The 13,972-nt window shown below is 38.6% G+C and overlaps 1 protein-coding gene across 18 annotated transcripts in view; it reads left to right on the plus strand.

Annotated features, from left to right (window-relative positions):
- The window catches only part of LOC121505217 (R3H domain-containing protein 2), a 94,542-nt gene that overhangs the window by 42,725 nt on the left and 37,845 nt on the right, over positions 1–13,972 (plus strand). For 17 of the 18 annotated variants that reach the window (XM_041780334.1, XM_041780436.1, XM_041780377.1 and 14 more), the window contains exons 3-9: positions 4,094–4,180; positions 4,839–4,995; positions 5,116–5,335; positions 7,204–7,245; positions 11,019–11,105; positions 11,292–11,415; positions 12,153–12,231. In XM_041780334.1, the coding sequence (XP_041636268.1) occupies positions 5,180–5,335; positions 7,204–7,245; positions 11,019–11,105; positions 11,292–11,415; positions 12,153–12,231 (488 nt within the window). In that variant the 5' untranslated portion in view covers positions 4,094–4,180; positions 4,839–4,995; positions 5,116–5,179. Of the gene's footprint in view, positions 1–4,093; positions 4,244–4,838; positions 4,996–5,115; positions 5,336–7,203; positions 7,246–11,018; positions 11,106–11,291; positions 11,416–12,152; positions 12,232–13,972 lie in introns of all 18 variants that reach the window. The other variant, XM_041780343.1, reaches the window with a different exon arrangement.

Genomic DNA, 13,972 nt, shown 5'->3' on the forward strand with positions numbered 1-13,972 from the left:
AGCGATGAGAAAAATCAAAACTTAATTGAATCATCACTTGAACATTTTTGCATTATTTTTGTGCAATCTCATTCGTCGGTATAGGACAAAAGGGCATGTTTGTATACAGACTGTTTTCTGTGCAACCAGTAGGTCGTTGAAAATACTGACAAAACTGTAATTCTGTGAATGTTTCCACGATACTAGGATTATAGGAGCAAGCTTCTGTGTAAAGCTAACCAGCATCATCCCGATGTTATTCCGAGAATAAAGGCAGCATTTTGATGCATAACGCCTCCAATCACTGCTTAAATTTAAACCACCACTAAACTGTTGGCATGTTTTTGTTGCAGCATGTGTTTAGGTTATATGTAATTTTGAAGGGTATGTATTCTTACATTTATTGGTTCCATTTCACTTCACCTGGTAATTCTAAGTCAAAGCATCTGATCTTAATTGAAATCTATTAAAGATGCTACCTACGGTTGTTGTTTTTTACATAATGACTTGATAAGAAATAGCAGCAGCAGTGTATCCTGTTCTCCTGCTTTCTCTTTTCATCATGCCCTTGTTCTCTCTGCCTCTGTCAGTCCATCCCTCTCATTCTTTGCACACTGCAATCCACGTATTTATTTTTAATATCATTCTCCTCCCTGCCCTTCTCCCTGGTACTCGCTCAACACAAATGGCAGCAGTTGAGAGTGACGTTGCCATCTCCTTGGCAACGCTGTAGGCTGGTTTCTGTGTGTGTATTTGAGAGAAGCAGCGGGAAGCACTGAGGAGAGCGCTAAGGAAACATTGGAGAGCAAAGGGGTAGAGGGGGAGAGAATGGGTAATGCTGGTTTATTCACCAGCCAGCCCTTTTCTGGCTCTGATTCACAATTTGTCCTGCAGCCCCTCCCTGCTATTCAGCATGATCGTCCAATCAGCCGTGAGACTGCCACTTGAGATGAATGATTATCTTTGCTTTCTAATCCAAAGCCATTCAGTTCTTTTGTGCAAGACTACACTGTGTGTGTGTGTGTGTGTGTGTGTGTGTGTGTGTGTGAGTGAGCGAGGGAGCTTATTTTTTCCAAAGAGACTGTGTCAGGCAGTTGTATCTGCCCACAGTAGATAGTGTGGTTGTATTTTCTGCCTCTGCAAGGCCGGCTTGTATAATCAGAGCGGGGTTGGGGCATGTGGGTGTCCTGGTCAGTGATGTGGCGTATTGCTGATGCTGCTGATGATGACGCTTGTGCTCTTGCATTGCCTGGGTCCTCCCCACGCTGGGAATCCCCGCCTTGTTTGTTCATTCATCTCAGCTCCCCTACAGCACAGGATGGCGCAGTGTATTACAAGGCATCATCTCACATCTGTACAGACAGGGGCATGTATGACCAAGATTTGTCTGTGCTGCATGGTTCACCTGGCAATCACATCTTTAATACCTTAGCTTACACTTTGGGTCACAATAAGTTCATCTTTTAGTACTGTACTGTACCTGCAGGGAAATACTTTAGATTAGTTGGTTGAGGAGGCCCACATTCTCAGAGACTACAGTCTGTGATGCACCATTTGCAGAATCATCTTCAACCTTTACCCTTAGATGAAGGCCTACATACACCCCCCCACCCACCCACCCACCCACCCACACCTACCCACACACACTTTTCCTGTCGACCTTTAGCTGTTCATGAACGAAGTCAAGAAGGACAAACATATAATTGCACAATATGATGCAGCTTTTTGCACGATTGCTTGTTTGTAAATTTGCAAATTTAATGCCATCACTGCCTATAACCAGATCTACCTGTTCATCTTGCTTGCTGGTCCATTTATCTTCCTCCAGACAGATTAAGCATACGTGTAGAGAAAAGAGCAGATGACTAACACTTTATTTAGAAGCATGTTTTTACAAAAGGACCTCTCCACTTATTTTCTCTGAACTTGTGAAGAAGTCCAAGCTGTACTCTGGAAGAATGGCAGAGAGCCGATTCAAGAGCTGGAGTTGCCTTTTTTCAGAATTTTGTCAGTTCATGATAGAGATGAAAGGCGCCTAGATTATGGAAATGTTAATAAGAAATCAAGTCTGAAGGATATTGGACAAATCTGTTCCTGCAATACCTTCTCCGTCTATGATTTATATTGTGACAAATAAAATGCAGGAAGTATTTTTTATCAAAGCTTCACCAATATCTGTAAAATTGTGATGTGCAATCATGTTCATAATTGTGTTATGATATGAGATGCAATAAATTGACTTAATAATAAAGTTCATGTATTGGCTTTTATTAAGTTTCAGGTTTCTCCAGGAAGCTTTTTTTTTCCAACTTAATTTGCATCAATTAGTCAGAGAATAGTTCATAGCTAGCATGAGCTTTATCTGACTGTATGAAAACTATGTTGGAGCATGGCTTTAATACATGGCCTCCATTTAACAGGTAAAATGTGCACATGAAGGGGGAGAAATCATTGCTTGCATTAAATAACTCCTTTTATTCACTGGTTAATTCAGGCCTTTTATTCATTCATGTTTTCATTGCAAATTATCATTTTGTGATAATGAAAAAAATATAAGTTGCACATCTTGAAGAAAAAGCACGCAGTCATCTTAGTTGCAGTGTACACTTTATGTTGATATCAGCTTTTTCAATATCCTGCAGCCCTACCTATTGATGGAGATGGAAACCCAGTTTTGTAAGGACCTGGCTGTGCATTTTTCAAAACCCAAAAATCACTAGTAGTTTAGCTTTTTGATACAGATTTCTAGGTCTGGTCTACCAGGTTCCGGGCGTCCAGCATTGTGCATCAAATCAAACCATAGTGCAGTACCTTTAACTGCCAGTGGCTGTGCTGAGAAGAGCATGCACTCATAACACTGGCTTTAGCTGCTGCAAAACAGTTGTCTCCCTTAACTGCTGTGGTCAAAAGTATTCGAAAACATTGTGGCAAGTCTTATTAGTTAAAAAATAAATCTAGCGTTGAAATCCTTGATGAAATCAGCAGAAGAAAATTTGAATCGCGGACTAACCGGCCTCAGAATTTGTGAAAAATTCAAGGTCAGCTCAGTAAAATGGCTATTTGGTGATTGGAAACAAAATGTCATTATGTGTTCGAATATAACAGCAGGAAAAAGAAACTCAGTTGTTGACAATAAATGGGAATAAATAAATTTGTGAGGACAGTGCATCTTTTTTTTTGCAATATATTATGACTCTTTTAACTTTTTAACTCAACCTCTACTCGGCTTAAACCAGTTATATTAAAAATGTATTGCAATTTTGTCCTTTTACAAAATAGTAAAGTGTTGATATTTGTGACGATAAGGACTCGTATCAAGAACGGTTTAAATATCAAGAAAGTGTGACAATCTCCATCCTTTGCCCTACCAGTGTTTATACAGGGTTTATAGGATTGATGAGTTTGAATTAATCTATGTTGTGTAGTTACATGTGTGTAAAGTCTAACATACAACAGTTGCTTCTTTGTAACATGAAGTTACCCCAGAGCTGTTTCTGTGGCTAAGTCTCATGTCTTTCACCCTGGAAAAAGTGGGTTAAAGGATGCAAGTTGTAAGAAGTAAGCATGGTCCAGAGAAAATGTCTTAAGAGTATGATTTTCTCAAAGACTGTTATCACAGCAGTTTGCTATTAATGAAGATATATGAGCCCACATGTAGCATTTTTGTTCTAGGTCAATAGAAGTGAAATTAGGATGTGTTTGCAGCCAGGAGTTTCCTGAAGGGATGAGACATGTTCAGCCACAGTTAGTCAGACAAATGATACTGTTGTGATCCAGTCTTATGGGCAGATTAAGGTCACAAATACCTCAAATCTGACAGAAATCCTTCAGAGAAAACACATTTTCCCTTTCATGAAGATTGGTGCCCACACCTTAGAAACTGCAGTCTTAGCCGTGGCAAAGTCAAATAATGAATAACATAGCTGTGTCAGGGAGATTAAACCTCACATGAGGGGCTCATTTATAAACCCTCTGAACCAGTGTGCTCTGAGCTTTCAGCTGCTCTGTCCCCCTCCCTGCTACAGTCAGGAGCAGCAGGGGGAGCAGCAGCAGCGATGAGTCACTCAAGTGTGTGAAACATGACGTCATCCGTGTCTTCCTCTTCTGTTATCAGTGTTCAGGACTCCTGACTGGAGGACGGACCATGCTGCTGCACTGAGCCAGAGGGAGAGAGAAGAGAGAGGCCCCTGTGACGCCTGAGGTAGTGTGCCCCTCCCCCTTGTCTGGCTGGCTTGCTGATACCTCCTCTGTACACTTAATTGCAGTAAATATTGCTTAAGTTTTTTTTTGTGTATTGTGTTACTCTTTTTGCATCTGTCAACTAAAGATTTCTCCTATTTAGTAACTTTGTATCCAAACTAAATCCACTAGTTTTTCTGTGATATGTTTGTTTTTTAAAAAGAACAAATTAAATCCTTTGAGGGTTTTATTTTGTATCATCTACTCATAAAGGGAAGAATAACTTTCTGGCTAAGGCTAAAATGTCATGGCACTTCCGTGTTAGCATTGAGAGGCCAAACTGTCATTTTGATTTGCAAAATGTGGTATGTTTCGTGAAGGCTCAGTGTTCAGTTGAAATTTGGGGCACTGGCAATAAAAATTATGCATTTCTACAGATTGGCTGACTGGTTTAAGATGGTTGTCTGGAAGTAAAGTAAATTTCCTCACTGAATTACATCTTACTTGGTGCATAAAATGTATCTTGCATCCATGCATGTTAATCTCAGCCAAGTTTTTCCCCTCTATACTGAACATTTTGTTTACAGTTTATCATAGAGCATTGCTGATGAGTAATTATTCTGCAAAGAATAGCCATTGATCCTCTTTTATTCCCTCATCTTTGTGTTGTTTCCTTCCAGCCCCACGTCGAAGGCTTAGACCTACTATGGACTGCGCTTCGCCCCCTGCTGCAGCCCTGCCCAGTATAATACCTTAGTGGGTTCCCCTCATCTTCCTGTGTGGTTCCCATCCAGATCCACTGTACTGAGTCCAGAACAGATCTGGTACCACCTACAGGTAGATATTATGGCACTACAGCCTCACACATACACTGAATGAAAAATAATTACAGCTCTTTGTACAATCAGAGCCTTGACGTTTCCTCTTGTGTTTCTTGTTTCTCCTCTTTTCTTACAGCCACTCCTGGGTTCTCCACCCAACCCCCTCCCCAACTCCCACCCTCTCCCCCTCCCCTAAGAAGATGTCAGTGAGCCTGACACCAGACATCCAGCAGGAGGGAGAGAGTGGTCCACTCATTGAGCCCTGCGGTCGAGGCAAGACCTCCCCTCAACCACAGGGCAAGGAAGGGACAGGAGAGGGCCAGGAGCCGGAGGAGAGCTCCCCACAGGATGCACAGGTGAGAGGGAAAGTCAATACGAGAGTGTTGGTGGGAACCTTTTGAAAACCATACTTTGTATTTTACAGATATAATGCAAATTCAAAACAGGACATTAGTAAAGCTCCTCCATAACATCAGCTCCACTGGTCTATCATCCATTAGCATAGACTGACATTTTAAAGAGCTTAAAAATAAACACAGACTTCACATTAATAAGTTAATGCCTTTTAGTGCACCTTTTCATCAATGCCTAACACAATCATTGAGGTAGAAACAAACTTTTTAGGGACATTTATGACAGAATTTTTATTAGTTTTGGCATAAAAGCACAGTGCTACAGAAGTCCTTGCCTAAAAATTCCACAGATCACTGGGAAAATATTCAAAGTTTAATGATAACTAATTAATTAATGAAGAAATTGCAGCAAAAGTTTTGAATCAAACAGTTTCCTCCTTTTCCAACCTGCTGTTCTCCTGACTGATAGACATCCTTTAGCAACAGCTAGGCTTAAAATTGAGCTGCTAATCTTGCTTCTCAGTTTTGGTCCAATTCTGACCAGGTGATAGTTAATAGCTGACTTCTCTGAGTTTGTTACAAGCCGATTGGCTGTTGAAATAAGTGACGTGCCTTATGTTCTAAAATCAGCCACTGGTTATTTGACAAGCTGGCTCCATGGTAACACCATCAGCATCTCTGCTTGACTTAACGGCTCGAGGGCCGTGACGAGCCAGTATACATCCTGTAACGTCATCTCCTTGCCAATTGTTGGTCTGAACATAGCTTTGGCCTTTTCAGATTTTTGTGTGTTTTTCTCTCGGTAAGACGCCCACACAGAAAGCAGAGTACAGATACTACATGTTGTAAAAGAGAGAAGAACATAGCAGCAAAGTTTTTGTTTTCATTGGTTTTAAGCTTTGTAAAAATTAATCCTGATTTTGAAAACTGCACCCATAATGTTTGCCAATTTTATGCTGAGTAGGTGATTCCAGTTTAAGAAATGAATGAATGAATGAAATTTATTTCTGTTCACTCACAACAACTGACAAAACGATTAACGAGGTCAGTTATTTTTTTGGGTGACCAAGAGGGTGGAGGCTGAAGCTAGAGCTTATTTAAACCTACTCTTCTTACCACACAAAAACATAACAATCATGTAAACAAGTTCATAGCATTCACAAAACTGATGCGTTGTTTTGTTATCAATCATTAACAATAAACACAAGTTAACATATTCATATATAACTTAAATTTTCCATGTTGTATTTCACAATTACATGATTCTTATATAGTTTTTTAAACCTGACCAGTGTACTGCATTTTCTTAAATTTTAGACAAGGTATTCCACAGATTCAACCCCCTAACTGTGAGACAATGAGATTCAACAATTGTTTGTATCTTTGTTTTGTTTTTTTTTCTAAAACAAATTTTTTTTCCCAGATAATATTGACTGTCCCTCATTTTACACAACCTCTGGATACTTAGTGGTAATTGTCCAGTTATCTAAATCTTTGATTCTTCTAATATTCCAACATAGAAAATGTTAGATAAGATTGGAATATGGGTAATAAATGAGCCCTTGAAATTCCAAAATTGTAGTGTAGGTTTTTACATTTTTCATTTTTATTTGTTTATTTGTTTATTTATTTCAAGGATAGCCCCTTGAGATGCATCATCTCATTTTCAAGGGGGTCCTTACAAAACAAATACATTCATCAGTAGTACAAAATCATAATTAGAGATAAATCCAAAACACAATACAGAAACATTTAAACGTAAAGACACCCACTCCACACACACACTCACAATCACTCACACTTTTGTAGCTGCATTTAATCTCCATTATGCTCGTCATTGAAATTGTTGAAATGTTATATTTCTCTTGCAGAAACGAGCTCCTAATCATAGCCATGGCAGGAAAAGAGCCAAGGTAAGTAATCTGTTTGTAGTTTTTTTTGTGTCTTCAAATAAAAAGCCATATTCACATGTTCAAAACTCACCTCAATAATTTCATAATCCCGCTCCATGAAATAATCTCCAACCTACTGGTTTGTAGCACAAGATGGCCTTCCATTGCTAACAGTCTAATCCTCTTATCTAAAGGGGACCACCATCTTCTTACCATTAGTTTAACAGCTTAAATCCTGTGAGGAGCTTTAGAGCAGGTGTGTGAGAATGACCAAAGAAAGTCAAGGCATAGACTGTTGGAGTTGTAATGTTTAACCAGTTTATACATCAGGTGTCATCAAACAAGTTGGGAGAATCTCTGAAAGTCTTCTTTCCGTCTGATCTCAAACATGCATTCACTAAAGATATTGACCAGTCACACTCACACTAATGGATTTCGAATAGGTTTTCAGGTGAAATGTATTTCTGTCATGTAGAAGGAAATGTAAGTTAAATGGAGACCGGTGTGGTGTAGTTATGCAGATAGGACAGTGGATAGAGGTGGAAAATATGGAAAAACACGTGAGAAAGGAGCTACTGGCCAGGCTTGAACCCGGCCCCCTTTTTTTCTTATTATTTTAAAGATATATTTTTGTTCTTTGTGTACCTTTATTCAGAGAGGAGGACAGCAGATAGACTCAGAAACAGGGATGAGAGAGTGGGGAGAGACTTGTGGGATAGGAGCTGCAAGCCAGATTTGAACCCAGGCTGCATACGTAGCCACTAGGCCATCTGTACCTCTGGGTCGCCCTCTTTGATGACAACAGCCTCTGTACATGGGGTGCACGGACATAACTCCCAGGCAACGGCACTCTTTTTAGTCAACACTGCTGATATTTAATTCAGTGAATATGGACGTTATATTCTAATAGTGTTAAAATCAGTCTACAGTAGTATGGAGTTTACATTAGAGCAAATATATTCACTGTGTTTTAGCATCACCATCAGTCCCTGGAAAGTCGTTTTTCCAGATTCTGAACTAGTGTAACAGAAATGACTGGTGATCATGATGAGTCTCTGTATGTTTATTCTTAATCTTGAACTGAGCATCTCTACTGATCAAGGTCCTTTACCAACCATCAGATGAAAAGGATGATAAATTTGCCACAAACTCTTGTAGCCTGACTGCGGCTTAGAGCCAAAAAAAAGGAATATACTTAAGGCAGTTGATTAAGTATTTATCCAGTTAATTTTAGAACTACATCTGGTATGCTGAATGAATAAATAATGTTTGTCACTTGCTTCAAAAACAGACAAAATGCACTGACTCTGTATATTCTATGAACTCTTTGGTCTTACTTATTTTCCTCTCTTCCCACTGGCCCATGATACAATTTTTTTTTTCACTACTCAAGCTGAGTAGTTATGACTTCCATCAAGCCTTTTGCATTTAAAGCTATTTATAAATATTACTTTATTCCCTTCTCATTGAATAAAACAGGGGAACACAGCAACATTCATTAGTTTGTTGTGAAATTATTATTATGTTTTTTAAAGAAGATATGCATTAATCATTCATATAAACACATGCAGGATCCTATGGACATGCACTAGTACTCAGTACTCAGGGAGTGAGCTGGCATCTCTCTGGCTTAGAGCTGTGAAAAATAACAAGTTAATATCTTATGATTAAATAACAAGATTAATTAGTTAATTTTTTAAGGCATGCACAGAATGAGCCTTCCAGTATATCCCACAATTCCAACCAATCTGCACTTGTTACCACTCTAACGCAGCCAGACAGTTGCAGCTATCCAAACAAACAAAGAAGATGGACAATTCTGATGAACACTATGACCTGATGATAAGTTTTTGTTCCAAAAAAAACAAAGATAGAATATTCAACAAAACCAATGTGATATGCACACCCTTAGAGAAGAAGTTATTGTTTCACTAAAGCAATACGCGCCTCAAATACCACCTCAACACAAAACATGCATTGGTCGGCGAAGGGAGTTCAAGTTGAATGCTGCACCAAACTGCCTTCACTGAACAACGTAGGTCCCTCAGGAAATCTTACTGTGACATGTTTACACGTCTGTAATTGCCAAATGGATTGCAAAACAGCTGTAAACAATTAATATTGTTAAGAATTAGGGGTTCATGGAAGTTTTGCAAGTGGCAACAGGGGGCTGATTGATCACGATTAATCCACAGCCCTACTCTGGCTAGGCCTAATTCAACACTTGGCACTTGAACTGGCAACCCTCCAATTCCTAACCTAAGTCGCTATAAACTGAGTTACTGCCACCACTAGTTTTATGCATGCTTTTATAAGATAAGAGCCCATTATAACATAAGGGAATAATGTTGATAAGTGTGCATAGGTGTGCATAATAGTTGTGTCAACATGCTGTAATTTTTATGCTGTAGCTCTAATTTGCATTTTCTTAACTTGATGATAGGCAGTGAACCATGATGTTTTTGGCCTGTGTGCATCTTTATAGATATCAAAGTTACTCTTGAACAACAGATATAAAACGTAACCCACTTGATTTGGGGGTGACTTTATTTTATGACATACCATGTTTAATTATGCCTCTTTTGAAGCTTTAATTCTATTTTTTAACTTTATTTCACTGGGAAACCTTGTTGAGATCCAAAATCTCATTTGTTTTCTCAAAGTGTTGCGGCCAATGTAGGCAGCAGCACAGTTAGCAAAGTAAAAATCAAATCACTGTTATCACAGTTTAAAAACAAAACACATAACAAACTTAATGATGGTTACCTCTTGTTACATCGCCTTCTGTTTTTTTTTAGTATAATCACCGAGACAGCTAACCACTCAGCTCTTTGTATTGAATTTTCTCCTCATCTCCTCTTAGCCTCTCTTCATGTCCTATGTGAATTTTGATTTCAATATTTCATTATTCTAATTTCCGTTTGATTAACAGGCGTTTAAGGGTTTCTATGCAATTTGTCTCTTATAAAATCATGAAAACACCATCTGAGAGCAGGACCTCATGCAAAAAACAATCAGCCTACCTCTGGAATTAAGTCCAGTGGACTCTGTCTTCCAGTGAATTACGTATTACAGCTCTAAATGTTTTTAAAGCATTTCTAGTTTTTACATATCCTTGTAAAATGGGTTTACCTCTGTGGTGTTCCCCCGTGTACGCCTAATACTCCATAGAAAATAACTAAACGAGAATCTGAAGTTCACTAATATTATTGTTGACATACATTTTTCAATTTCGATGCTTGAGCCAGATAATGCGTGTGAAAGTTGTGTGAACTCTAAATAACGCACTCATAAACTGGCGTCTTCCTTATCTTACATCAAAACCCAAATTTTTCCACCCTTTACCCCTCAGACATTTCCATTTTTTAATTCTTAATCCAAAAGCAAGGAACCAAGCATTTTCAGTAGAAGACAAAACATAAAAAAACTAAATTTTCAAAAAGCTTTGGTTAAAAAAAAAGTAGCCTGGCATAATTATCCTGGTGATGTCAACACTGTTGTTAAGTATAGTTCACTGTTGAATATAATATTTTACTGCAGGCCACTCTTGTGCTTAATCAGCAGCTCATTTGCATTTCTCACCTTTTTTCTCTTAACTTCATTACACTTGCACTTCTTTTGGGGCTTTGCTTGTTGCAACAGGAACTTTTTAATAAAAAAAACTCAATGATCAATGTTATCTTTAAGCTTGAAGCATCATATTTCGGGTTCTAGTTTAATTATAAACGGCCCGGGAATTTCTGTAATAAACATGCTTAGTCCTGCAGGTAATTATATATGTGATTCTGTTTCAGTCTAATGCCAAACTGAAGCTGGTACGGAGTCTGGCAGTGTGTGAGGAGTCGTCTGGTCCGTTCTCCAATGATGGACCTCCAGAATCGGTACTGTTCCTATCTCTAACCCCTAACCACCCCACCCTAACCTCTGTCATGCCCTGCAGTTAGGCAAACCTGCAGTTCTCATGTTTGTATGTAAACACTGTGTTTGATTACCTTGCCTGATAGACTTGGCAAAAAAAAATTAAAATAACCTCCTTTTTTCCACTGTGTTGTTCTGTGCTTTTTCAGGACATCATCCAGCTTCACATCAGCTGTCCATCAGACAAGGAAGAGGAGAAGTCCTCCAAAGACGAGTACGAAAATGAAGAGAAGGAGAAGAAAGACAAGACTCCGCGAAAGATGTTGTCACGTGGTGAGATGCAACTTTTAAGCTTTGATGCATTTTAGAAGTCTTGTCCTTATAAAACCCTGGTCAGAATCCATATTGGCACTGTTTTTTGTTTTTTTTATGAAAAGGAATTGAATTTATAGTATTAAACTGGTAGTTTTTCCAATTAATTCTCTGTGCAGCAAATGCAATGAGTGCTTAGTATGAGTTTCGATGTCCTGTATTAGTCCCGCATTAGTCATCCTTAAATGGTTTTGTCACATTATGGCTGGTACATGTAAATATGATGTCCACTGTGTTATTAATACCAAAACTAATATGATGTCAAGCTAATTTCTCTCTAAGATAATGGGAACCCTGACTTCTTTTTTAATTACCTACCCTGCTCTCTCTCTGCAGAGACCCTCAGGCGTCATTACAGTCTGAGAGCAGCAGAGATGAAATGGCTAGCCTGACTGTCTAGTGTAGTGGAAAATAGTGGAAAATGATCCCCTGAAGAGTGTGTGTTTGCGTGTGTGTGAAAGCATAGAAGAACAACGAGCTGGTGTCTCATGCAATCTCCTGCTTATGTTTTTTCCTCTCTGAACAACCTGAAATGTAACTGCTGGTGTGTTGGGCTGCCATTTTAGAAACTCTGCTTGGCAGCGTTTTGACTTAACTCTTTCAGCACTTTTCAAAAGCATCTGTCTTTTTTTCCCTCACAGTCTCTTAACCTTTCCTTCCTCTCACCTCTCTGTTTACTTTGTCTTTCTCTCTGTCAGACTCGAGTCAGGAATACACCGACTCCACGGGGATCGATGTTCATGAGTTTCTGGTCAACACACTGAAGAACAATCCCAGGTATGAGGTTCATGAAAGATGGACTTGTATTTAAAGTTGTATTGACAAGAACTGACAACAGGAAACAAAACATTATTAAGAGTAACTACATTTCACCTGAAAACCCATGTATACTCTAGGGATGCACAGTATTATCGGTATGATGTTGTTATCAGTAGAGTTTTAGGCTGGTACAACAGACCTATGTCAACTGAAATCTCTTTTTTCATTCAGCATCATTCCTCCCCCTTTAAGTTTGTTTCAGGGATTGGAATTTGTTATCCTCAAACTTTAGGACTGCAGTTTTAGGTCTGTATTACATTTTAATATCTGTATCGACTATTCTATTGCCTGATCCTGAAGCAGTTTACCTATGTGGTGCCAGCTTTCATTTCTGTAGTTCTCAATAATTACTGCATACCTTTTTTAACACACCATTTCCAAAGTTGATTTCTCAGTTTAGATCCTCCATTTCAGAAAATTCTGGAACCAAGCCAACCAGCTATCGGGATACTTGTGACTTTGAAAAAATTGATTAAGCACAAAAAAGATTGATAAATAGAGAAAAGGGTAAAGGTACAAGACTGTGTATGTTGTTTTGGGGGGCAGTGAAAAAAAACTACACATCCCATCATCCATTGCATTTCCCTTAATTAATTGTAGATTATAGCTTTCCTAATATGACCCATAAACCAGTGGTACTCAACTGGTCTAGCCTCAGGATCCACCACCACCTTTCGATGAAACCAGTCTTTCCCAACCATTTTTCCTTGGCAGTTCCTGGGGTTCCTGGACCCCAGGTTGGGAACCAGTGGATTAAGCAATTGTGACCCATGTTCCTTAAAACCATTAATAACTTAAATGACTATTGAAGTTTGGGCCATATATAGTAAAAAGCATGACTAAACAAAGGGGCAGGACAAGTAGTTTATTATTTTTAAAACCTAAATTGACTTTTAGGACTTTGTTGTATTTTATTCCGTTGCCCAGAAGGCATACACTTTTGATGTTTTCTTGTTTTCTTGATATTTTCAGAAATGAACATTTAAAATGAGGAAACCAGTTTTGCCCCCCAAAAAGTCCAAAATATATCTATTATCATAGAAAACCAGGATAAAACAAAATATATGGGTGTATGCCTTAGACGTTCTGTACATCAGGGACCTAATACCACAGTTTATTTCAGGCACACCTTTGCGACCCACTAAAAACAGCTCCATAACCAACTTTTGGGTCCTGACCCATCTGTTGAGAGCCACTGCAATAAAGAAAAAGTTAAGCATGCGTTTTTTGGAAACGTACACAGACTTTCCGTGTCACTGATGCTTCTCCAGTTGTTGCTCATGGCTTAACCTAACCTAACCTAGCTAAACTTGATAATCCATTAATGTATGTGCGCACGTTTGAATCTGACCACACAAACAAGTGAGTTAGCATGTATTACCCCCTTCCAGCCTTAGCCATGTTTCTACATTGACGTTGTAAAGGCTTTTTTTTGTTTGTTTCTTTAAATTCCCTTCATCCAAAACTCTTGGAATAATGGTATCCCTAAAAATCATGACATAGAAATTTACATTTGATATTAATGTTTTTGATTATTTAAAGAGGGTTTTATGCATTGTAAATGTAAAATAGCTTTAGTTCAACAGACTATTTACATGTGTGAAATATTTGATTATGATTAAGGTTATTAAAAGGTATTCAATGCATACCACCTCCTCATCATTTATTATGGAGATCATTACAGTGGGCGTCAGAGTAC

This window comes from Cheilinus undulatus, linkage group 3 (assembly GCF_018320785.1).
Source record: "Cheilinus undulatus linkage group 3, ASM1832078v1, whole genome shotgun sequence".
In the NCBI taxonomy this organism is placed as follows: Eukaryota; Metazoa; Chordata; class Actinopteri; order Labriformes; family Labridae; genus Cheilinus; species Cheilinus undulatus.